General features: G+C 35.3%; 1 protein-coding gene across 1 annotated transcript in view; it reads left to right on the forward strand.

The window, feature by feature from the left end:
• Positions 1-1,970: 1,970 nt before the first annotated feature.
• Positions 1,971-27,580, forward strand: part of LOC128995093 (dual specificity protein phosphatase Mpk3-like) — a 36,099-nt gene continuing 10,489 nt past the window's right edge. The window contains exons 1-2 of the mRNA XM_054419983.1: positions 1,971-2,590; positions 22,271-22,542. Of these exons, the coding sequence (XP_054275958.1) occupies positions 2,179-2,590; positions 22,271-22,542 (684 nt within the window). The 5' untranslated portion in view covers positions 1,971-2,178. The remainder of the gene's footprint in view (positions 2,591-22,270; positions 22,543-27,580) is intronic.

The raw sequence follows: 27,580 nt of genomic DNA on the forward strand, positions 1-27,580 counted from the left end.
CAATACTTAAGACAAATTTAAGGAGATAAGTGTAGTTTATTTTATAAGTCAAAATCAGAATAATGATAATATAATTCCAAATGAATAGGACTTCATTTCTTAAATTTTTAGGGATTGCCCGTTTTAACTGACCTTTTGAGTTATCTGACCTACCTGTCCGGTTAAGGGGGTCTACTGTACATAGTCCCTAAAACCATTACTTGTACTTGGTGGTAGATGTACAACCCCCTCTCAGAATTTATGAAGTGAAATAAAGTTCATTTAAACTTATTAACTTGTTAACCCTTAAATATCTGTATATTGGATATCATTGTTTAATTTCTCTACCAACACTAGCAACATTTATTGCTTTTTGTCCGGATAAGATTTTGAAGGGAACGATCCAAAACGTATGTTAGCATCATGAATTGAATTGATAACCCATCACAAGTAGCATTTCGGTCCAGAAGTAATCTCGCTTGGAATGGAAAAGTGTAACATAAAATAATTTATACCTACAACTTTTATGAAAAATAAAACTGTATGTAAAAATAAAATTATGAAATCTGAGATAAACAGAAGATGTTTGTGTCAGCTGCTCACCGAAGCAGGCACAAGACAAGGTAGGCCTACTTTAACATGTTTTGGCTGAAGCACAGCCACCTCTGTATTAGAGGTGGCTGTGGCTGAAGGCGTCACTATATACCAAGGTTAGCAATATGATAATAAAGTGATGTATTCTGAATCAAACAGGACAAGACGCGACAATAAAACGTCTTAAGAATTTTTCACTGTCTGGCAAAGGTTCAGAAAATTTTGTCTAATGACAAAACACCATTTGATAAAGGAAAATCTCTCTTTGCTTATATCAGAGACAAGGGAATAAGTATTAAAAATAAATACTAGTTCCCAGAGCACTTTAATAATTGGGCCCAGGGGAGTAAGAGGTTTTGTTTTAGATTTGTTGGGGGTGCAAGGAAGAGAAAAATTAACCTTAAGGAGAGGGGCACAACTATCTCAGGGCCCTAGCGCATCTCATGCAAACCGCGAGCCTGCTTTGTTCCCTTGTCTGTGTATTTGGCTACTCCTAGTTAATCTTTAATTTACTTTGTTGCAAAATCTGAAAATAAGAAGAAATGCTCTTTCAAAAGGCTTTTACATCTACTGACATGTAGTGTATGAATGTATCCGTCCCTCAATTCATTCTTCTGGAAAATTAAATAAAGTGTTCTTTTACGTGGCTTGAAATTCAGATCCAGCATTGCGTTTTTCCAGCTTTAATTATGGAAAAAGATTGAAGTTTTTTACAGTTTACACAAACTGTTTTTACAATTAAATCTGAGGAGGGGTATGTGCATTTTCAAGTTCTAGTGATGTTCAAAACCATAAATCTCGAATCTCAAATCTAAACTATTTTTTTACCAGCCTGGTTAATCAAGAATATTAAACAAATACAGGTACAGTACTGTAATGATAATGAAATGTTTATTATGCAATAAAACCGGAATAAATACTTTAATGCTAGAAAAATATATGCTTGTTTTATAATTAATTTGATGAGAGTAACCTGTGAAATTCCTCAAATATTATATTAGGGGCAGTTACTGATGTAAATTGAAGGGTTTACTTAAATAATAATTAATTCTAGCAGTTTATTTATGATATGTTTCGCTGTATGACTAAATTACCCATGTAATGTTGAATAATTGAACAATTCAAATTAGAGTTAGTTAAAATAAACCAACCAAAATGACTGGTAATGCATACGGTTTAATTATGCATATTTAGGAGTGTAGGTGTTAAAGAAATTTTGCTTTAAGGTTTTCTGAATGAAGTGACGGCCTTGAACCCCATTGGACAATATTGTACCACGTGACATGCGCATTGTTTGATATCTGCAGGATGAATGTACGAACGGGGGAGGGTCGAGGCGGCAGTGGTGGGGTAAGCGACAGCAACAGCTACGTTCGGATTTAGAGGGCCGTGGTTGTTTGTGTCAAACGAAGCCGGGCAGCGCCCTATCCTCAGCGTTTAGATTATTTTGTCAGTTTTGAGTGACTTGGAGGCGCTTTCTGTGTATTTTACGAGTTTTCCAGTGTCCTAGGAATGAACTGTGCACGTGATATCGTGGTAAATCTAATATAGAAGAGTTATCTCCGAGTTTTTGTGTTCTTTGACGTCTTACATCAGTAGTAAACAATGCCATCAGACGAAGATGAATCTCCCGACCGTGCTATTATGATGGACATTTGCATAGGAAAGGATTGGCTTCTGCAGGAACTAAGGTCAAATCCGACTCGTCTTATAATTCTTGATTGTCGCAGCTCGAACGAATTCGGAGAATCCCATATTAGGCATGCTGTAAATTTTAGCATTCCGAGTATTATGTTGCGTAGGTTGGCAGCGGGAAAAATTGATCTTGTGTCGACTGTTAAATGCAGGGAATTAAAATCTAAAATCGCGAATGCTTACAAGGAGAGCTTGTTCGTCATTTACAGTGATATTTGTTTGACTGATCAAAAAAGTCAGGGCAGTTCTCCCAGTGAAACAACAATGCAAGTCCTAACGAAAAGGCTACAACAAGATGGCTGCCAGGTCATGTGTTTGGAAGGTAAGTTTACAAATTTATGTAGCTAAAAAATTTCAAAACGTTCACTGGATGGTTAAATTTTGTTGCGATATTATAATATGCATTTTTTTCAGTTGGGGTTTTTACGAGAGAAAAAAAGCTAACCTAACACACAACGCAAAGTTTCATTTTAGCAAACTTATTCTTAGACTCATAATTTAAGTATCACAATGTCTGTGCTACTCAAACAAATTTTAAATTTTACCTATGAGGGCTTAGGCCTATTTGGTAAAACTTTGAAATCGGGCTTGTGTACAGCTCTGCAGCGAACCTGCGATCAAATGAAATCTTAGTTGGATTTAAGGTAACTTACCACACCAAGATGCATTGTATCGGAAGTGTTTTCCCACAGTACTTATAAGTTTACTAGGCCTATCAAGTAAACTTATAACTTACTAAGGCCTATGTCAAATCGTTGTATGGTAAGTTAAAGTAAGGTAAATGTAAGTTATATTACAATAACTTAAGCCTAAGTTAAGTAACTTATGTGCCCGTATATTGAATGAACGTTTTGAGCCATGCTATTTTCAAGAGGACTTTTTCACAAACTGTCAAATTCAATACCTTACCTAGATCAACAGTCCAATCGCACAAACTTAAGTTAACCAAACTTACCCGGACTCCATGGGGTTGTAGCCCATGCATTTTGAAAATCAATTAGCCTAAGTTAGTAATACCCTTTTGATATTCTCTCGATATTTGTTCCATTACATTCAGAGTCCAAGAAACGAATAACCTTGAAACCTTTGTTTTCTACACGGACATTTTAAGTTGGGTAGCCTATGTCAATTTGCTCACCAAGGATAAAGGGTAAGTTAAGTTAACTCACAAAATTCCTCTTAAATCGAGCTCTAAGTTATGTTCTGCTAATATATTTCAAGGCTAGCCTTTAGAAATTAGCCATTAGGGATAGCCTACTAATAATGTGATGGTGTAGTGCCAGTGAGGATGGGTTAGTAATCTAATGGTGATTGTCCTGTAAACCCATTAACATTTAACTTAACGGAAAAATCTGATTTTCACAAGATTTCACAAGATCTGATTTTCTCAGTAAAGAGGGTTCCAAGGGCTCCCCGGGCCGGAAAATAGTTAAAATTCAGGTCTCTAGCCTACAAAAGGTTTGGTTTTATGAATTTTTTACCTAAACTCCTAAAATTCACGTGCGTGAATTAACTTAACATTTATGTTCTAACTGCACAATCTACCCCCGCCACAGCAAACCTGCAGACTAAGCGAATTTCCATTTACCTGGCTGGGTTTCTACTAAAATATTCCCTTAAAATTGTCAGATTTATTTTCTATTTAAATAACATTAATTTTAATGAGTACTTAGGTTTGCTGCTACAGGGAATGTATTGAGGTGTGTTTTTTATTGAAATATTGATAGTCTAATAAAATAAATTTTGGCAAAATTTGATTAAAATGTAGGCTATATGGTAGGGTACCAACGTACAATATACTTAGGCCCCCTACTTAAACCCTATATAGAAGAATCTTAAACACAAAAATAGGCACGGTTACACACAAGAATTACAAGGCTTAAGTTAAGTTACAGCAAAATTAATTTGCAGGGAGTGGAATACAAGGGACACTTTTAAGTTTAGGCCTACTTAGTTTAGAATGGATTTATACAACGCTGGCACATTAACTTAAGGTGTATTTATATTTAAAAGTGAAGTGAGTAGCCTATACATGATAAATGCTGAATGGATGAGATCAGAGCTTCGTTATCATTATTAACAAAATAATTATGAGATGGGGACGCCACCTGTTAAACCTATTGAGTACTGAATGAGATCAGCTGAGCCAGGATCATTCATTAAGCCTAATGATTGAGGACTGCCGGGTGTGTTTCAATTTTTTTTAAATACATGGACTTTTCTCAGTATTGAACCTTAGTTGTAGTTTGTAAACTTACACACATGTCACACAAACACACGGACCTTACTTCCAAAACCACTTTTTTTTGTTTCAGGGGGGCTCAAATCATATATTTCCAAAATATTGCCCAAAACTCAAACATGAAAATTTTGACAAAAACAATAGTCTACTTTCTCCATATACTTACGGGAGGAAGTAAAAAACATTAGGCCCATACTACTGAAAAACAATTTTAATTGTCCAAAAAAACTGTGCTGTGTAGTTTACACAGTGTCACATTCCTAAAGCTGTATGACATGCCTGATTAATGAGAGTTTACTGTAATCGCATATTTTACGTCGTTTATATACATTGCAAAATTTGTCGATGTAAAAAAAACGACCAAATTGGTTAATCTGAAGGCTTATTATTTGTTCAAAACTTAAGCCAGCACTCGGCATCTAGGCTATGCTAACTTGTTATATCTTCTGGCTACCATTGTTGAAACAAACACACGCTCAAGTTGCGAAAGTGTGTGGCAATAAAGTGGCTCGGTTCGCGGTTGGTGTGTGTGACAATTAGTTAGTTTTCTCACAATTGCCGCATGGGAGCCCAGTACAATGAGCTCTAGGTCTCACATGTTTTATTCATCAGAGGCTCGGCTGTTCTGTTAATATCCTGTGTGGTGTGAGGCGCAGTTGTGTCAGAGAAGGGAAATAACCCAAATAAGTCTGACTAAAAATCATTTTTATTTGTTAAGGTAACACCCCGTTTGTATGCAAATGTTGTAGGTAGGGTGTGGAATTTTTTATGTTTAAAATGTTTTGTATTCAAAGATATTTTTTTACTTGTTCACTGAATGTTTGTCGCTCAAAATACCGTATGTAATAACTACTTTTTTGGGTGTCGATCTTAACTGGGCTTAGATGTGGTAAAACATTTCTCATGCGTATGACACTTGCATTTAGGCATATACTAAAAATATGTTTCGTATGAGTAAACTATTTTTAGTGAATTTTCGTAAAGGGAATAAGCTATTGCCATAGGTAACATGGTAAGACCTAGACTTGGGAATATATAGGCCAAAAACATTAGCTACGGTACATCCTTAAATTTGCATAGCCTACATAGGTACCGGTATGTCCATTGTTTAGCATTGATTAGCACAATAATTCACATAAAAAATCCAATTTCCATGAAATTTTGAATAAACGTTTAAATCTATGTTTTATTTTAATGGTTTTTGTGATCGGGGTCCTGGAAATGGGGTCCTATGGCAGGTTTTAATCAGTAAAATTTGGGCTTTCCCATTATTGACAGCCAAATATGTTGATATTCTTTCTAAGGAAAAAACGAATAATTTAGTAAACAGGGAATTAATCGGATAATTAAATATTATTGGTAGCAGGATTCTGGGTTTTAAACTAGGCCTAAAAGATTTTTATATATCCACAAGTAATGTAAAACACAGCCAAAACGTAGTATCCGAAAACGATCAACAAATTAACCAATAACCTTTTATTGCATTGCAGTACACCTTTCTATGTTGACTCACAGTATGTTTAGTTCCTTTAAAATTATCACACAAGCAAACAATAGGAACTAATTATAATGCAATACGTGATCGCCATTGAGTTGGTTGTATCATGTACAGTAATGGAAGCATTATAATAGACTACAATCAGATAATTATAGACTGGACTGTCATAGTCATAGACTATTGTGATTGTGACAACACCAGGTATCCACATCAATAGAGTGTATTTTGGTCAAGTTTAATTCAATTTTGTTCCAGAACCTTTCTCTTTAAAACGTTTGTCAGGCCTCTTTTCTTATGGTTTGTTATACTGTACATTCAATAGTAAGAAAACTAAATAAAACCCCCACCGCAGAAAACCTGCAGACTCAGCAAATTTCCATTTACCTGGCTGTATTTCTACTAAAATATTTCCTGATAATTGTCAGATTTATTTCACTATTGAAATAACATTAATTTTAATGAGTACCTAGGTTTGTTGCTATGGCAGGGAAGGTATTGAAGTGTGTTTTTGATTGGAATGTTGGTAGCTTATAAACAAAATTGCCAAATTTGATTCAAATATGTCCATAAAAAGCAAACTACAACAGTTTTATTATTCTCCATAAGAATAACATGGGAATTTTAAATTTAAATTTTTTTTTTATTACATCCGTAACCGTTAGACATACCTACAACAACGCTTCAACATACAAAATTATTTCTTTTTTTAAGCTCTACAAATTGGTCTGGAAAGAAATTTTATGATTTTAGAGTCAAAAATTGTAAAAACCAATTTTTACCCCATAAACCCCCATTTCCATAGTCCAATCATGCTGGTTCGCGAACTCGTTCGAATAAACGTAGGTTTACACTTTGTACTAAATTTCATTGAAATTGGATCATTTTTACTCGAGTTAATCATACCAACGGACACACATATAGGCTATATAAATTTGAACGGAGGGTGTTTTTGGCCTCTGGGGACCTCAAAATTAAAAAGTAAATGGGTCCCGGGTCTTGGTCTTACTCCAAGACCTACGTTAATAGCTTATTCCCTATATATGGCAAATTTGCTAAAACTCTTAACTATCTATAATTAGTTTAATATTACGCAAATTTAAATTACAACAGCAATTCCAATGTTTGTTCCAATGTTCAATGTTTGTATGTAAAAAATGACAAACAACCGAATGTCTTTTTCATAATATTAAAAATACCGTTCCATAGTCAATGACATTATTTGCATTTTATTGAGCTTTAAACAGCTGTTCATACCTATTATACAATGTTGTATCTTTGTTGATTATTCTAAAACTTTTAAAAGTTTTTGTTTGAAAACTGTCAAACATGGTGCGCGCAACTAATGTTGATTACATATTATTTATAAAACATATATCAGGGAGTCTTGAATGTTCCATGAAGCGCTTTAAAGCTTATTTTATGCAAATTCATCTATTGCCACATGAAGGGAGGCACTTTGTTGCAAATGCAAATTTAGGTTAGCAAACAAACAGTTGATATTTGGAGGGAATCTAGCCACTTCCATTAGTGAAGATGCAAAAATATATTCAAAACAAATATCACATAAGCGTGACACATTTCTAGAACCAGCTGAAGTTATTAGGTGCATTTGATATTTTACCGACTATATATATATATATTTTTTTTTTTTAATGCTGATGTTTGTAGGATCTTGTAAAGCTGATGTAATCTACAGCCATGCTTAAAATCTCAAAAACAATTTTGATTATCACCTCGAAATGGCACGGGAACTCTGCCTTTAAAACTAAAAAAAAAAAAACTTAAATTAATTGGCCATTCAAGTTCCTTCAAATGTCATGGTTTCTGCACTAGACATAATCTGTTTTTAATGGTAACACATCTTAGAACAGTTTTAATTCAGAAAGACTGAATGAAACACAGCCTAAATGTGAGATGACTTGTGTTGCTTTATCAGTATTGACCAGCTGATTCAGTCATTGAGCAGATCAGCTGATCGAGTAAACTCTAGCTTCATTCATATGTTCAATGATGAAGGAGGGCTGTGCGTTCAAAAATTATAATATTGTGTCATGTTGTATTTTTATCATTATAGGCCTACATGATTGAATGACTTAAGACAAATTGAAATGTAATTTCATTATGAATGTATAATTTTGTTGAAAGAGAATCTAGAATCTTGAATTTTGTTTTTCAGTCTAAATAAAATATAAGCAAAGCAAGAAACTAACTAATTTTGGACCTTTACTTAGAATTAGAATAGTATAAAACTCTACTTGATTCATGAATTATTCGGTAAATATGCGGAAATATGATAATTCATCGAACGGATGTAATGTTTGTTTTTGACACTCGCTCATTTTGCGTTAACCATGAAAAAATTTTTTAACCTTTTACAGCGAACCATGTGGGAAGCTCAATTTTTATTTCAGCTGCAGTTATTTTAATAAGAACAAAATGAGGGCATTCTATTGGCTGAGGGAACACCATTAGCGCAATGAAACGGAAAGATGCCATCGGCCTCGGTGGCCTAGTGGATAGCGTGCCTGGCCTCGAAACTTATGGTACCAGGTTCGAAACCCATCTGGGGCACAAACTTTTTATCTAAGATTTTTGCATTATCAGCAAGTTTGGTTAGTTTTGTTAGGTTATAACAGTTAAATTTTATAATTAAAACCTTATAAAATTGAATTTGAGCTATTTATAGTTTTATTTTATGAACAGAACTTTTTTTCGATTAGTAAACCTTCATTCAATTTTTTCATTATCAGCAAGTTTGGTTAGTTTGGTTAGGTTATCACAGTTTAATTTTGTAATTAAAAAATATAAAATTTAATTTGAGGCATTTATAGTTTTATTTTGTGAACAGAATTATTTTTTCTATTAGTAAACCTTCATTCAATTTTGTCATTATCAGCAAGTTTGGTTAGTTAGGTTAGGTTATGACAGTTTAATTTAAAAATTAACTATATATTTTTTTAGTTTTAGGCCTACAATAATTTTTGTTTATTTCTAATTTTTAAACTCTCATTTTGTCCGTATTAAAAAACTGCAGCTGAAATAAAAATCGTGCATGTGGGAAACCTCAAAATCCAACGTCAGGAATCAGCTGATAATTAATTGGAATGGGCGTGTAAGCCACTGCCACTACTACATTTAGTCGTAGCCCAGAAACGTAATCATGGAGGCAGTGGGTAGAACGTGGGATGACAAGTCTTGGTAGGCCGACCTGACGATCACGCAGGCTGTGGCAAGGACAATCTTGTTTTAGACAGGTCGAAGTGTATTTGATCTTAAATTCATTTCCGAAGGTAAATCAAAGAAAATTCGGATAAGTTTTGTTCCAGTTTTGTGAAGAACAAGTAGACCTACATACTTCGTTCATTAAAACAGTATAAACGGGTTGATACAAATTGTTGGTTTGTTGTCGTAAAAGCCAACAAATACCTATGGATAGTTTTGAATTATTATCCCCTTGTTAGATGTTCCAAAAAGTGTGATAAGAGTAAAATAATTCGTCTGTTTATAATCTTGAGTAGCCTAATAGAATATTCAAATTGTTGTGTTGTAGGGAAGTTATAAGGTGCTTGACACTTGACAGCCTATTTGTTCTATTTGGACATTTTAATCGTAGGTCTTTGACGAGCCTGCTCCTGTTGTGGTTTAAGTTTCAATGTACAGTAATGACCGGTAAATATGTTTTAGACTTGCAGACAATCTAAATATGTCTTGGATCTTTTTTACAAAAAAAAAACCGCTGTTTTCAATATAGCCTACATTAGGAGTTGAAGTGGTTAATTTTATCACAGCTGAAGTGAAAACCGAATCCTGGGGTAGGAAACATGAGTTATATCTTTCCCAATCGCAAAGTTTATAAATGGAAGAATTTTTGGAAGGCGGTTTATAAAGAACGTAAATTATCAAAATTATAGTTTTTTGATAAGATAGTGTAGTATGGCCAAAATTTACGTTCGACATAAGCTTATTACTCTTGAGCTCGTGTAGAACGTTACCTCCACAACTTTATCATTAATATCCTATTACTCCTAATTATGTAACGTCAGGGAAATGCTTTGACAACACGATAGATTCTTGAACTATCGTGTTTGGACGTATTCCTCATTGTTAATTTTTAACAAAATTCGGACAGTATCGTACAAAATGTAGTTGGAGTCGTTGGACTTTGTTTTGTACACTTCTGTAGTTATGTATATTTCTTTTACACACACGTGAACGTGATGGTCCTTCGAGCGTGTAGTCCGTGTAGTCTTTGACGGTTGGCGGCGACGGAACGGAAGGCACGGAACGGAGGGCGGACGGGATGACAGGATGCCGCCAAAGCCGCTTCCTTCCGCTTCGGCCCCACACCTGGGCTGCCCAGCCGCTACGAGCTACAAGTGAAAATAATACCTTACAATTTAGTTTACTCTTTGGGGGTTTCTCCACCATTGCATTTTATTACGTTAGGTTAACGGCCTAAACCCTTAATGGACATGACTCGGGATCGAACCAGCGACCTTCTGATTGGAAGGAGAGCTCTACTTGTTCAACGGGAAAACTCTTGTCATCTGCGGGCTTTTCATCATTTATTGGAATACAAAGACGTCTTTAAAATTTTATGCCATGGTCACATGATACAAGTTCATACGACACCACACTCAAAGGCGCGTTTGGAAATGTGTACAGTCGCTTCGCTCTCATACAGCTACCAAACAGTAAGCGCTTAATCGGTCCTTGTCAAAAATTAGCATGCTTTTAACTGATTACTTGTCCGGTTGTGATTGGTTGGAATTGAAATCTGAAGATGTTTCTCCAAACATAAACTGAAACTATGACTACCTACCACGGTTATGCTTTTGTTTGACTGGGCTTTTAGCGATCGACGAAACAGTAATTTTATAGGTTTACTTATGTTTCTGAAAACTTGGAATCATCATACAAATGGCTGGCTTTATGAAAAAAAACGTGAAGGACTTTTTTTTATTTATCTATCAAACGATACCAAGTTCAAAAAATCAAATAAGAAATAGCTGAAATATTACGATTTTTAGTTGTAAAATGGGGCAAACTTGACTAGCTTCTGCCTTATTCTACCCCATTTTACAACTGAAAATCGTAATATTTCAGCCATTTCTTATTTGATTTTTTAACTTGGTATTGTTTGATTTATATTTAAAATGCTAAAACAAAGTGTAAAACCAGCCAGTTTTGAGTAATTTAAGTTAAAAACTTTTAGGTCGCCATTTTGAAATTTTGGGTTGAATCGAGATGAATTTTTTTTACACGGGTCTCTTCCTATCTTAACATACATACCAAGTTTTATAAAGATCGGTTAAAATATTAAAAGATAAAAGTGTTTATGTAAAAAATACAAAATGGCAAATATCTGGTTAACAAAGCGATTTTAGAAAAAAAAAATATTCTTGATTTTCTATTTATTTTGACCCAAGGAATCACTAGGTAAAATATGCCCCCACCTTTTTTAACACCTGTATATGGACCCAAATATACAGTATAGTCAATGCTAATGTGTGCACTATGTGTTATCCTGACTTCAAAGCACCGAAGTAGTTTCGAGTGGAACCATTGCGTAGACCGTCGATCTGGCGGTGTTGTAGTGTTGTGTAAATGTATATGTACGTTTTGCAGACCGCTTAGCTCAAGTGCTGACAACAGTGTAAACATAACCTGCTTCCCAATGGTAACATGTTGCGTTGTGCGGGTGGTAAATTAGTTCACAGAATTTAATGAGTAAATGACCCAACGAACTCCTGCTTATACTTATCATAAATTTTGCATCGGCTCTTGTTTGTATTTAGTACTTTAGAAAGTCTTCCAACTTAATAGAAATATATAGAATTCTTCTTCTCTACAGAACTCTAACAAGGATCATTTTAACGCCCGATTATCAAAGACAACCAAGCCTATAAAGTTTCGAACTATCAAAAACTTCTCTCTACCTCTGAATTGTTTCGATCACTATAACATTATCCACATATCCATTTTTATATACAACTCAGTTTGTATATAAAAATTGCGAGTTAACTGGGAAACTCCCAACCAGGTGTGAATCACACTTAACTGAACACCAAATTTCCTTACTGCTACATAACCCTACATTTGACCTTTTAACTTGTGTTTTCACCCTTATTTCGTATTATTTCCAATCCCGTATTGCATCTCCGTGCAAACCTCATTAAGAAGTATACTTTTGTATACATAAACTCTAGTAAAGTATACAACTACACTATGCAAACACATTTAGACTGTAATTAGTCACGTTGTAGGGAGGGAAGTTTATGTGATTAATTGTGATAGAATTTTGGCTCGTCTCATGGCGATCATTTGTTACCAAATAAGTCAGAGTTAGCAATCCGGACTGCTTGGCGGAGTGTTCCGTCGATCGGACGGGACAATACGACATTCCGTACGTGAGTCAGACCAGGGTACACACCACACACGTGCGGGACCTTCGGGGAACCGACGACGTCATCGTCTATCCGGGGAACAAAGGATGTGGTGTAACCGGGATCGGGAGTAGGGAATGTCGGGATGAAAACTTGGACATATTCGTCTTTCACTTATACATCAATGTCTCGGCCAGAATTGCATTAGGGTTCCCAAGAAAGGTGGGACATAATTTATGTTACATACTTGGGTCAAAATCAGCAACAAGTTTATATATCTCGTTAAAGTGAACCGATTTTTGTTAAAATCGGTACAAACGTGTATAAACCTACGTTAATTTGAACCAGTAGGATTGGACCATGGGAACAGGGTTTATGGTGTGTTTTATGGGGTGGAACTACTTTTTTTCCATTTTTGACCCCCATAACATAAAGTTTTGCAATAATTTCTGTCTAGACTATTTTGAAGAGCTTTGAGAAATAATTTATTCTACTGAAGCGTTGTCGCATGCCTAATGTTACTGATAAAATTCCAAAAACCGTGAATTTACAATTCCCATGATATTCTTATAGTAAATAAATAATCTGTTTATTTTGATGTTTATGTATATATTTGATAAAATTTGGCAAATTTGTTTATTTCGTCACTAAGCTATTATTGTTTTAATAAAAAAGATGTAAAAACCCCCGATTACATTCCCTGTTGTGTAGTGTACTCATCAAAATTGATGTTATTTTAAGAGGAAAAAAATCTGACAATTTTAAGGGAACATTTTAGTGGAAATCCAGACAGTTATAAGGAAATTCACTTAGCCTGCAGGTCACAGCGACGGTGGTGGTTTTCTTGGTAGTCAGACTTTAAATAGGGTTTGGAATTACTATCTAGGTATTTTCTCGTTGTCAAGTTCCGTTATTAGTTGGATTTGAACCTTCGACTTCAAGACAAAAGGTCTTATTCCACCCTACTAGATAAGCCGTATCACTATATCCAAGACGAAACAGATTTTCCCTGAGTAAAGCTCGGCCACCAAGTGACGCGATGGTGTTTGGTTGACCGTAGACAACGTATGGGCGTGGTATGCGATGTGGGGCATTTCATCAGGTAAAGCTCGGCCACCAAGTGACGCGATGGTGTGTGGTTGACCGTAAACAATGTATGGGCGTGGGATGCGATGTGGGGTATTTCATCAGGTAAAGCTCGGCCACCATGTGACGCGATGGTGTGCGGTTGACCGTAGACAACGTATGGGCGTGGGATGCGATATGGGGCATTTCATCAGGTAAAGCTCGGCCACCAAGTGACGCGATGGTGTGTGGTTGACCGTAGACAACGTATGGGCGTGGGATGCGATGTGGGGCATTTCATCAGGTAAAGTTCGGCCACCAAGTGACGCTATGTTGTTTTGTTGACCGGAGACAGTGGGATGCGATGTGGGGCATTTCATCAGGTAAAGCTCAGCCACCAAGTGACGCGACGGTGTTTGGTTGACCGTAGACAACGTATGGGCGTGGGATGCGATGTGGGGCATTTCATCAGGTAATGCGAGGCGGTTGTCTGCGACCACACCCTTCCACACATACAAACACTTTGGAAATTAGACAAAGGCATTTAAAATTTAAATACCTTCCAATCTCTCGCAGTTAGTGATAACGTTGACAGGCCACCGTATCACTTATTGTGTACATTCATAGCCTAGCATTTCCGATGAAGTCCTAATGTTAAAGCTTGCTATTTAATCATTTAATGCCTGAGGACAATGATTAGGTACATTTTTTAAGCTGGAATCAGGAGCTGAGTTTAGAATGTGGTGGGTAATATTTTGTAGCTTTTGAGATATCAACACATTCTTTAGCCAAGACCATGTACTATTATAGTCTTATGAGTGTAGGAAGTAAGAATATCTTAAATGCTTCAACTGAACTTTTAAGTAGGTTGCCTAAACAGTGGAAGCAACTTTCTTGTAGTTTCAAATACAAGTGTGAGATAAACATTAAACTAGTTACATACAATTGAATGGTGTGGTAAACGTAAATTTCAAACAATTTGGTTTATCAGTTAGATGTTTACAATGGGGAAGTAATTCAATCGATATCTTCCATAATTCAATGAATCAGCGTCGCGTACGCAGCGCAATAGCTAGATACAGTATTGATATTTCGTGATACTCGTTAAAAGTCCATTTAAAGAGGAATGCGAGAAACATTAAATCTTGTGATCAGTTGCAGGCTTCGTGCTTTTGTGTATTTCCAACATGTCAATTTAGAAAGCTTTATTTCTTCGTAAAATAAAATTAACAAATAAATGCCATAAAGTGGTAAAATTTAGAAATTGTCTTTCCGAAAATGTCCCTGTATTATCGACTTTCCTTCATATGTCCAGAAAGAAAGTTCGAGCAGTGTAAACTTAAACATGATTCCAATAAAATCTGAAGAAATAAGGTTATATGACCGGTTGGTGACTACAAAACATTATACAAAATGATGATAATTACCATGCTACAATGAAGTGATAAAAAGCGAACATAACTGTTGTTCTATTGTTCTTAGATCTTTTGCCAAGGCTTTGGGCAACTTTAGTCTGGAAATCATAACATAACGTTTAAGGGTAGGACTGTTGGAGACAGATTTGAGTATTTGTACAGGAAATTTGAAAGATTTCGTGTCCAAGTCCAAGCGCTGAGCTCGTTTCTGACCTAAGCGCCAATGTGTAGGATTGGTCCTGTAGACCTACTGATATTTGTAGATTCAGACCGGTCTATTATGGTAGGGCGGTCGGTGGATCCACAGGATATGGCTCAATATCCGCAATGCCCACTTCATCCGGCCAGGGAAATACTATGGATCTGTCACCCTGTCCAATGTCCACCTGTACAGGATAATTGTGCGAAATCAGCTGACAAAAGCGTGAAGAAAGTGCAGGAGAGCGGGGTTGGGTTAACCAGGAAATAAAAGACGATAAAGGAAATTCAATCTACATGCTCCTGAAAACTCGTAAACTCGTTTCTTCGATAATTACTATTAGAATTACTACGTTGGATGACAGGACCACAAATGCTGTGAAGGGTTGGTTAATAAATATCAACAATCTCCTTGGAGGATTCGACTAAGAAATTCAGATATGTTATACTTTGAAGCGGGATAATTTTAGGACGCATATGTTATTACTTTCTTCCCCTACCATAGTGATGTGTGGATGTGTACAGTGTACACAGCTACAGACCACACCTGTAGTCCGATTTTGACGAAATTTTGTATGTAGGCAGTAGGCACTAATCCATGGTATCTCCAAATGTGTTTTAATTAATTCGAAATTTGTATTTGTAATTGCAATTTTCTCATAAAACCTTTAAAATAACGGAAAACTCTGATTTTTCACGAAAATTGCCCGAACGATTTTGATACAGATTTAGTATGTTATAGTCCTTTAAATTACGAACAAATTGGTAGAATTCCCACTTTCGTAAAAAAATACGAACCAAAAGTTATTGGAACTTGCGTTGTTTTCCTATGTATCATTTAAAACAAACCCCCATTGCTCTAACAATACGGTTCAAAAGCTATTGCAACTTTTGTGATTTTCCCTATAAAATTCATGTTACTCCCATCGTTCACCCTAAAGGTTATTGACAGGCTAATGGGAGAAAGTATGTGTCAAATTGCTGATACCGTTTATTTTATTTGTGAGGATATTTATTTACTTGATTGGCGTTTTGGTAGCCGTTAGTTCTAAATGCGTTTACGTATGACAATAGTTAAGGATTCAAATTTTACCCCACTTGTCCATTGTCCAGTTGTCATTTTCACGATGAAATATTTACTTTTGGACGAATTCGGCGAATTATGATGTTCAAAAAGGATGTCCAGGCAAAACAGATGATTCATTGTCGATTCGCAGGACCGTAATCAGTGAGCTAAAAATAAACGATCCTGGTTAAGTAACCAGCTGATCTTGGTCATTAACGAAACTGTAATCTCATTCATTCAACAATCACCTTGTTACTGAAATAGTCACTGTTGTAATGGCGTCGTAAAATCTAATCTAATCAAATACACTTATGAATGACGCTCGGTTGCCTAACGATCGGCTAGTCAGCTGATTATTGTGATTAAATGTAACAAACAAAAACAACCGGATTCCTGAGCCGGATAGGTCCGCAAGTTAATCAACATTTTGATTAAATAATCTGTGTAAACTTGTATAAACTGTGTCGTTTTAGAAACAAATAGAACATATTGGATGCAGTTACAACACTGCTTGCAGTTATACATAATTTAAATACAAATTATTAACCTTGTTATTGACTCATTGAAAACATTTTGTATTGGTTTTCTTTCTAGTCTCAGGTCTGTTCAGAAACGGTTATATCGAAGAAATTATTAACACTACGGGAAGGGGGCATAACTTAATATGTGAGGACACTGTTGATGTTGAATTCCCCCTGTATTAGCGAATTTCCCGGATAGGGAATAAGTTATAACCGTAGGTCCCGTGGCAAAACCTTGACCCGGTTTTGATAGTTTTGATCAGCATGACCAGACTATGGGAACGGGGTTTTTAGGGTAATAATTATATTGTCTCATTTTTTTACCCTCAAAACATAACATTTCGCAACTTATTCATAACCAGGTATAGGTAAACATTCTAAAAAAACTTTATGGCATTTATTGCTGCAGCAAACCCAAGTTAAATCTTGTTAAATTAAATGCCTTTTTCTAAGGAGTACACCTGAAAATGTTAAGGTACTACTTTAGTCTAAATCTAATAAGACAAATGGAAATGCACTTTGTCTGCAGGTTTGCTGCGGCGGGGCATTTATATATTTTTTACGTGGAGCCACATGTGTTTCAGCGGTTGAAAATTTTAAAGAGAGTGACGTACAAGTCAGAAAATTTTCAAAAATAAATACGTTAATGTCTTGTAAATACATAAGTAATATACTTCAGTGGTAACAAAAAGTTGAAAATTTCCGTTCACTGTGATTAATTCGGCGTTTAAAAGCCTTGCAAAAAATATCACTGGCGCTTGAAATACGCCTATAGAACATTGATTTTACAAATTCTGAATGAGTCGCAGTACTTTTACCCTTTGACAGACGAGCCATGCAGCAGAATTATTCACAGTTGCGGGGGTGGTCGTGAATGGTTGCTAGGCACTTGAGTCGATACAAGCCGAGCTAGGTCCAATTATAACACCATTCACCACAACGTGGTGCTAGTGCGTGTGTTTCTCTGCAACAATGGAAGGGGTGTAGGGGGGGGGGTAAACAAATTCGTGATAGTTATTCTGTCCGCCTTTCATGTTATCTTGGTATCCAGTTTCAATGAAAAACATGCAGTGAAACAGCGGTTTTCATTCTATGCGACGATAGTACTGTGTGTTTTTTCATAAATAGGGTTAACAAGAATCAACTAATTTGTGGGATAGCTTTAAATTTTTCGTATTTGTAAACTTAGTAAAATGTATACGATTTAACAAGTAATGTTTTCAAAGTGAATTATGTTCTAATAATACTTTGATGGTGTTTATCCACAGGTAGACCACCAATCTCTATTCCCATCGGTTGTAGTAATAGAGATCGATGTCTATACCTACACCTCTATAATTTTACTTGTTTACCGATGCCAATTGTATTTAATCGGATTTTGGCACCAGGATCTGTACAATCCCTGGTCTCGTTAAAATTCAACATCAACGGTTTGGGGTAGACTTTCGTATCTGTTGGTACAAACAATCGAATGAAAATATCGATCGATATATTGATTATTCGATATACCTATATCGTTTTGTTAGTTAGGTAAGGTTAACCTAACTAACCAAACGATATATCGAATGAAACAATCGAATAATCGATTTTTCATTCGGTTGTTTCAAGGCGAGCACTGCAACTTGTTGGCTACGCAGAAAATATTTTATATTACCCATAAAATATGATTTTTGTAAAATTCGTCTTAAGAAAAATTATATATACATCTACAGTAACTACTGAAACAATAGACGTATTAACGATTTAATGTACTTGACTGACTGTGAGGCTGCTTTCGGTATGGATTGTTATGACTAAAGGATTATCATTCAATACATGATGTTAAAATCTCAGTGTCTTGTGTGGAAGAAGTCATTATCAGATGGAAGATTTTCCACCCTTAACTTCCACCACCTCTTTCCCCCACCGGATCTTAGTATAATGGTATAATCCTCAGGTTTCTCGTCACTTTTAACCTCATTTCGGTGCTGGGTTTTAATCTCTTGTCCATTAACCACCCCTCCCCACACAGGATCGTTGTAAATATTTTTTTTCGCCACTATTCTCATTCCGCTAGGTTCTTATCTATTGAGTGTTTTTTCATTCAGGTCTTGCCCAGTAACTTAGCTACTTAGCTGTATTTCGACATATTGTTTGAAATCGTGAACAGTGAATCTGAAAACTTAATCAGTAAACAATTAATTGAGCAACGATATAAATGAATTTAAACAGATGGTGTTTTTGGCCACTAGAGACCTAAGAACGGAAAATTAAATCGGTCCTGGGACCTGGTCTTACCATGAGTACTACGGTAATAGCTTATTCCCTACATGGGAAATTCGCTGAAATGAAAAATGCTTATGCTTGAAATAGTGTGTCGCAATACAGGAACTGTGATGAAATGTTTACCCCACAGAGGAAGCAGTGTTTGGGTTGGACGAGTTCATAAAAGAACCCTCCAATACTCTGCTCCACCCAACTCCTCCTTTGGGATTTACGACCCCCGCCCCTCCCGCCCTTGACAACCGTACTAACCCCTTCTCTTGGTCGTAAAGGCCAAGCTTCTGTTTGGTGTTCTGCTTCTTCTCTCTTTAACTTTGTAGACGTTTCTTGTTGGTAGGCCCGAGGCGAGTGTTAGTTTTAAACATGATTGTATTTTCAGGGTTGTTAGAGGGGTATTTTGAGATGAATTTGTTTTACCTACGTTTCTTGCGTGATGTTAGGTTTTGTGTGATCAATTTGTAGTTGAAATTATATTAGCGTAGGATGTTAAATTTGGTCCTGTGTTAGTGGAGGATTCTTTTACTCTTGTGGGAAATTGTGTTTTTAAATTAATATCGGTACAGTACTGTTAAAGTTTGATCTGAACAAAATCCTATCAATCCAAATAGCAACACATCGAAAATAGAAAGAATATTTATATATTTAGGGCATATTATCGAAACAAGCCCCTGCTGCCCTTAGTCGAGCTTTTAAAATGGTCTTTTAAAATGCTTGATATTTGCGATGAAATACGTTCAGTTGCGTTCCCACCGCGCCTGGTGGGAACGCAATTCATGAAAATTTAATAGTTATGCCGAATGACTACTTAATCAGTCCACATTATTTTTTAACTTTTTATACATCTAACATAATAAATAGTTTACCAGGTTTCAAGGTTATTTTGTCGAAAGCATCGATTTTGTTTACAGTTGGCGAATTTATAGATCCTACAATATTCTATGAAGGATAATAGGTTAGTTAGGCCTACTTATACTGAATGAATGAATGTATAGTTTATTCAAAAACTATTGACTACATAAAAAATATATTATCTTTTTATTAGCCTAAATAACTACTATATTCAGCTGGTAAAATTTCGTATCGAGGTTCTTCTTTGATCAAATTTGGAAAATACATTCATTCTTACAAAACTACAGTATCAACATTTTACAACAAAAACACTTTTTTACCCTCCCTGTTGCAGCAAACCTAAGTCCTCGTTAAACTAATTTTATTTAAATAGGGAATAAATGTGATATTTTAAGGAGACATTTTTTTTTGTAAAATCCAATCAGGCAAATGGAAATTCGCTAAGACTGCAGGTTTGCTGCGGCGGGGGTATTTTTGTACATTGGCCACTTTTCTTCTGCTTTTAGCACAGTTAATGAGTGAGTAGACAGATACCCCACGAGATAGGAGCGTACACGCCGTATTTAATTAAGTGCAGTGGCTGTTTTGGTGTTGAATCGATTTTCAAGCGCGCCATGTTGTTCACTATTTAACTATTTTATTAGTGCTTTTAGGGACTTCCAAATAATCAAGCGGCACATTCGCGTCTACCATGGATTTCAGACTTTTTAATAGCAAAAAGTAACAGGTATGTTAGTTTGTCTGTGTACGGAAGGGAGGTAGGAATTCCTCCATCGGGTGCGTGCTGTTGTTGTGTATTGGAATGTTCAATTGTTACGTGAACTACGTAACTCATCCATCCTATTCTCCACTCATTGTGTGTTGTATGTTAGTTTGTCTGTGTACAGCAGTGAGGTAGGAATTCCTCCATCGGGTGCGTGCTGTTGTGTATTGGAATGTTGAATTGTTACGTGAACTACGTAACTCATCCATCCTATTCTCCACTCATTGTGTGTTGTATGTTAGTTTATCTGGTTGTCCGTGTACAGCATGGAGGCAGGAATTCCTCGGTGCGTGCTGTTGCTGTGTATTGGAATGTTCAATTGTTTACGTGAACTACGTAACTCATCCTATTCTCCATGTTGGTTTGTCCGGTTGTCTGTGTACAGCACTACAGCTAGGGAGGCAGGAATTCCTCGGTGCGTGCTGTAGCTGTAGCTGTTGTGTGGGTGGCACAGGTGGGAGTGTAGTAGTATCAGACGGTGTAGGCGCGCCACGGCACCAGCGCCTGGCTCCATTCATGAACGGGTCAATCAATGAGTGACAGTCCAACGCGCATGCTCATACTCACTCCCACGCACTTGACACGACGAGCACTTAGCTAAGCTACTTACTGTGTTTGTTTTACGAAATTTTGAATTGCAATTAAATACGAGCCTGCGTGGGTAGTCTGAACAATACATTATTAGAAAGGGTATTGTGTTTTTTTTTTATTAAAAATAAATAGGTACCGAATAGTCCGTCCACTAAATTTAGGTGTTTTGAGGGGAAGTTCCCTCCACTTTGCTTAATGTTTGCTGCAGCTGATTGACGGGTTGAATAAATGTTTGTTTATATTTAACTCGTTTTGCCTACCTCAGCTGTTAAGCTATTGTTTTAAATGTATGTTGAACTTTAGGTTTAGGGGATGGAATTCTTCTCCTAAAACCGTATAAATGTCGTGAACGGAGTTTAGTACAAAATACTAGCGTTAAATCTGGGGGACAAAGAGATTTTCAGTTGATTGATTTTAAATTTTACACAATATACAGTCGCTGTTTGATTCTTATTCAGTATGTTGAATTTGTTTGAGGTTTTATATGATTGGTATTTTTTCGGGTTTTTGTGAGGGAACGGTCCAAACCCTTGCTGTCAATAATTGATATTTGATAGTCCAATGACAAATGACATTATGTGGGTCCAGAATAATTTTTCTTGGGATTGAACTTAATAATTTAAATTTGATTAAGCAATAATAATTTAGTAACAGTTTGACATGATAATACCTACGTAAAGATTGAATAAAGTACGGTACTCTTGATGGTTTAAAATTTGTGGGCCAATCAAATAAATTTAAACTAGGGCCTACCAAGAGTTTGATTTGTCGGGAGAAAAATTAACCATTCAAATTACAAAGAGTTAGTTTTTTACACGTATTATGTAAGGTACAGGGCGTTACAGTTAAACAGCTTATTTCAGTTACTTTACACAAGACAATTGCTTATTTTAAGGTTGTTCTAAAATATCTGTTATTTCTGTTTGCTTATTGATTCTTGCGTTACCCGTGACATTATTTAAGACAAACTACTGTGCTAACGGGACGTATAGTTTCCTGTTATGACAGAAGGAATCCCTACCGTAGAATTATGGAGTGTTTTGCCGACAAAACTTCGAATTATTTTATCTGTCAAAAGTTTCTATTGAGTGTTTGAATTACCAAGATTAGACTGTATTTTTAATCATTGGTTTCTTTATGTTACAGACGGGTTTGAGGGGTTCCGTTCTGCGTACCCGGAGTGGTGTGAGAGCTGCAGTGAGGTGTCCACACTACCAGAGCAGGTACCACTGATGGGGCTGCGCAGTCTGCGTATCTCTACGTACTTGCCGCAGGGCAAGGAGGAGGCTGACCGCTGCGACTCGTCGCTGGGCCTCGAGGATGACCGAGAGTTCCCGGTAGAGATCCTCCCGTACCTCTTCCTCGGCAACGCCGCAAACTCTGAGGACATCGAGAGTCTAGACAAGCACGGGATCAAGGTAAGAATAATCTTGATTTAACTTTTTTTTATCAAATCAAGTAAAAAAGTCTTTGTTTCATATTCGTACATAAAGTACATCGTCTCAATACTACGAAAAGATAGTTTGGAGTATTGTTTACGTAGAATTTTGCTGTCTTTAGATGTAGACATATTATTCCCATGTTGCAGTTATTACCAGTTAAAAAAAAAAATGAACGTATGAGATAAATACTTATCAGGGTGAATTGTAAGTTAACATTTTCCTTCAGTTAACAAAAACATGAAACACCTTCTAACATCCAAGCACCAAGAAGAAAATCTTACATCCTACTGTTAATTTTTTGTCTGCATATTACTGATGGTGTGTTTAAAAAAACATGCTCATCCATTTGCAAAATTATTTTGGTGCATTTTTTATATAAAAAGAAGTAGGTGGCTATTTTTTATATTAAATTTTGCCGGTCCAGATGGGCCACAGAGGGCTGTGTGTGGAACGTATCCAGCAAAGCAAGGGGTGAGCCGGTACAGTACAAGGGTGAACAAGATCAATTTTAAATGGGGGATCATTGTCTTACTTCGACAGTCCGTCAGAATAAAATGTAAGCCATAGATTCACAGATACTGGACATTAATTATCAATATGTTTTTGGTACATCGCCAAAGATAAATTTACTATAAGTTTCTCAAAAACCAATACGTAGTGTTATTACCCCAACCATGATGTCTTTAAACCCTCTCTTTATTCTTTTAAACTCTTATGAGAACGTGTTTACTCTAATGTGTTGAACATTATGTTACCAATCCCTTACCTAAAAGACTGGGACGGGTGGCGTCGTCCTGTAATCCAGCTACTAGGTGGTCACGAATTGTGGATATTTATAGGAATGCACTGTGGATGCGATGCTCCCTGGTGTGGATTAACGTCCACACTAGTGAGTACTACGACTATCCACAGTACTATCCTAATAATTAGACCAATTCGTTAATTACGAGGAAAAAATGTGGTTCGGATTCCACAATAAAGTGTTGGTCCCTTAGTTGCCATTAGCTGTATGGGCTATTAATTAACAGCTGTGTCTAAGGAACATGACAGCCTTAGTCACTAACAAGACTACAAGATCGCGCCACTCATCCTACACTCATCCTTCACTCATATTTGGGTTAAAATACGCACATAGTGGCGTCCCCATCTTAAATAATTGATAATTTATAATTGAATAATTGAAAACCCTTTATAACCCTTATAAATTGTGAGATAATTTTTATCCATGCCATATCATAATTATTGTTGTAAACAAAAATTCAATTCCACGTAAACATTGTAGTTCCTCAATTATAAAACTCTAATTTATGTGTTGATCCCAAGAATGGATGTTTCATAAGCTCATTCATTCTCTTATCTTATCAAACATTTCAAGATCTGAGACAATTATTCAAACTTGTTTGAGTTTTCATCCATGATTACAGTTTGATTATCAAGTTAACAGATCCTGGTTGAAATGATGAATGTTATTGTTTTGTAGTATCTTAAGCTACCCTTACTTTGTAATTCCCTGCTAAGACAGGTTTTGAAAGAATAATTTGAATAGCGTAGAAAATTATTTATCCATATATATCGCAGTACAATTAATTGTAAAATCATGCATTTTGTAAAAAATCTATGCTTTTTATAAAACGCTGATTGTAGAAAATACTCCAAAGTTGCAATTAGGCTGAACAAATTTAGGAATAATACAATATGGCTGAGATGATTTTGTTAAGTTTAGCCTTTTTGCTCTTTGTGGGATTCTATTTAAAAAGCCTGATCGTAACCAGCCATTTTGTTACATGGCTTCAATTAATTCAGACATATTTTTGTAAAATGGCTAGTTTTGTTTCACCCTTTTTGTTGGTAAAATCACAAATCACAATAGTTCTGAATGAACACGCCATTTTACAAAAATCCTAGAACGATACAGCCGAGTTGTCAAAAGTAACAATTTTCTAGAATAAGGCAGGGTTTTATAAAGAGCCTAGAATTTTTACAAAATGGCTGATATTGATTGTACTGCAACATATAAACACATCACTTTAAAAGAAGCACAAAAAAGTATATAAACTAAATTTTTTACAACATGCTTGGGTTTCTATCTGTAAGTCTATAACTCCAATACTAAAATCATTTAAAATAAAAATCTTGTCTTGTGTGCCAAAGTAAGCCAATAAATTAAATTAAAATATCTCAAACAGTAGGCTACATCATGAACACACATATTAAAAAAATACAAAACTTTTGACGATTTAATGCTCCAAAAATCATTATTACAAAACTATCTATCAGCACCTATCTATTTTGATAGTTTAAAAACATGAAAATTGCTACCCTTTTATAATTTGTGATGAAATTACATTTTTTTTAATTAAAAATATTGTAAAAATATTTTATAAAAAGTTTTGTTTCAAGTAAATTTGTTATTTTGTAAACATTTTAAGAGGTACGGTCAGAAAATAAAATTGTTCAGGTAGCAGAGTGTTATATTGCTCGCCTTCAAATCTGAAAATAGCTAGTTTGATTCCAATAGATTGTTAAATTCCCTGAGATTGTTCCTTATTACCCAGATGCTATTTGCCATTGTGCTTCCTGACAAGCTGTGATATTCAACAAATGGACGACATTAGAATATAACATGATGAGGGAATTGGACATGTCTAGCGTAGACATACACAAAATTTAAAATTATAAAATGAAGCTCATTAGAAAAATTGTTTGTTACAATTTTTACTTCTTTGGTAAGTTGTATGTAATTTGGCTCTATTGTTTTTCAATCTGCAATTTTCATTTGATCTGAATTTGTCTTTTAGTGTAAATGTCACAAAATGTTGACAGAAAAACTATCTAGTTAGAAAGAAGTTAATACTCATCATTTTGCTTCTTTGGAGTTATATGAAACCTCAAACCTAGGTCTTAGTTTTGTGGTTTACACTTTATACTGTGGACGTCTGTTACACTAAACATTAAGAAGCTTTCAAAAATTGATGATGAACTCAAACCTATGACTTAGGTTTATGGGACATGCTGTATTCTATGGTCGTGTGTTACACTAAACTCACCCCTAAACTATTGACGATGAAATTAAAGTGAAACAAAAGGTCGTAGTTAGTGCTGTCTGACCTTTCGACCAGGAGGGTCGAAACACTTCGACCTTTGGTTTACGACTGAGAGTGCTCTAATGGGGTAGCAGGGTACGGGTAGTTGAGTTTATAACAGACCATCGGCTTGGAGGAAAATCTAACTGTTTTTGACCTTTACGTTAACTGGAATTGTTTTCAACTATTGTTTTCCCTGAACTTACTTTTCTGTAAATAGAAAATTGTAGAAATATTACTCTCTTGTTAAAAATAAAACCCATTGTTTTCTGTACATGGTTGGTAAACAGAATATTATATTACAAAAAACTTATGGGAATTTATTAATAATTTATTTATTTGCAGGTGAAACTTTTCTAAAATATATTTATAACAAAACTATAAATTAAATAATCCTTCATGTTTAAAAACTAAAATATATCAGTGACATAGGCATTCATTTTCCAGTGGATTTTTTCCAAAAGTACAAATTTATGATACACGTAGCAATAAACAGAATAACTAGTGAATTCTTTAAATTATGGTTATAAAAGTACCTTTTTTGAAGATCCTTCTTTATTGTGACAAATCTATGACCTCCTTTCTTATAGTTAACCTCTAAATATAGTTTTGATCAATATAGTTTGAAGGAAAAATTCTTTTTCTTATAATATTCTTTGATTTTTAATTGAAAACATGTAAGAAAATTATTCATATTACTTTAAAACTTTACAACCAATCCATAAAAAGTATTTCACTTTCTTTATTTTTATTAGACAAAATCTAAAAATATAGGACAGAGATCTAAAAATATTATGGTAGGTGGACATTTGATTGTAGGAAGTAGTGTGTTTTTATATTTGAAAACTAAAGGTCTGCAGACAAAGCATTTAATAACATTTTTTTTAAGTGATTGGGGTTTTTTTCGAAATAAATTATTCGTACCAGATCAAGGACAGCTGGGCCAAGTAAATGATAAAATAATGTTTCAAACTGTTCTCAGCACCAAACCAGCAACCTTCAAATTACTAATTGATACTTCAAGTGTTGTTATTGCCTGCAGCTAGAGAAAATCTAATCCACTATAGCATTTTTTCTCTTATTGCAGATTATTCTTTGCAAAGTAAGGTCACTGATTTTTAATTAAGAAAACCAATATTCAGCCTTTGTGCAGGGTCACTGCGACAGGGGCATTTTATTGCAAACACCAGATTTAAACAAAGGTGTCTGGTTGTAGTCTCTTTGTTTACTGTTGTTATGAATGACCTAATCTCCATTCTGAATGACTGCTAATCTCCTGTTGTCTTATCAATGTCGCTTCATGTTTAATGTTAAGCTACAATCTCCATTCAAGAAATTTCCATTCATTTTGAATGACACTTGATTGTGAAATGCCAACAATCTTCTGATAAGATTGTTCTTTTGCAAGATTAAACTATTTCCTTGGATTACGTTATTGACATTCTTGAGTTTTGTTGTAAGTTAAAAAATAATTAATTTCAGGTGTAATCAGGAATTTCTTAAAATTTATGATGCTAATTTGTTGTGATGCTTTAAAGTTAAGAATGTTTTTTAAAGTTTTTTTTTTACTTAATGGTATATCGGTTGTACAGTCAAAATGTGTATCGGTTCTTCTAGTTTTGTAAGGGACAGCAATTCACTCCCCCCCCCCCAACGACACCTAGGCTAGAAACAAACCCAAAGTTTGGTGGTCCATTTTACACCTGCTAATATTTCAACTTATTCATCTACTTAAAATTTTTTCAAGTATTGCATTGACACCATTAGCATTTTTACGTTTAATAAGACAAATTTACAAACGTTGGTTTTGTTTTGAGCTAAAATCTTTTGTTAGATAGCTTCATAAATTGATAGCCCAATTCCAAATGGCATCTGGATTAAACATTTACTCGCTTCGGATTGTCAGTGAATCTATGTCTAATTGAAACAAG

The sequence above is a fragment of the Macrosteles quadrilineatus genome, unplaced genomic scaffold, assembly GCF_028750875.1.
Source record: "Macrosteles quadrilineatus isolate MER2022 unplaced genomic scaffold, UCM_ALF_1.0 Scaffold_5__1_contigs__length_97177068, whole genome shotgun sequence".
Classification (NCBI taxonomy): domain Eukaryota; kingdom Metazoa; phylum Arthropoda; class Insecta; order Hemiptera; family Cicadellidae; genus Macrosteles; species Macrosteles quadrilineatus.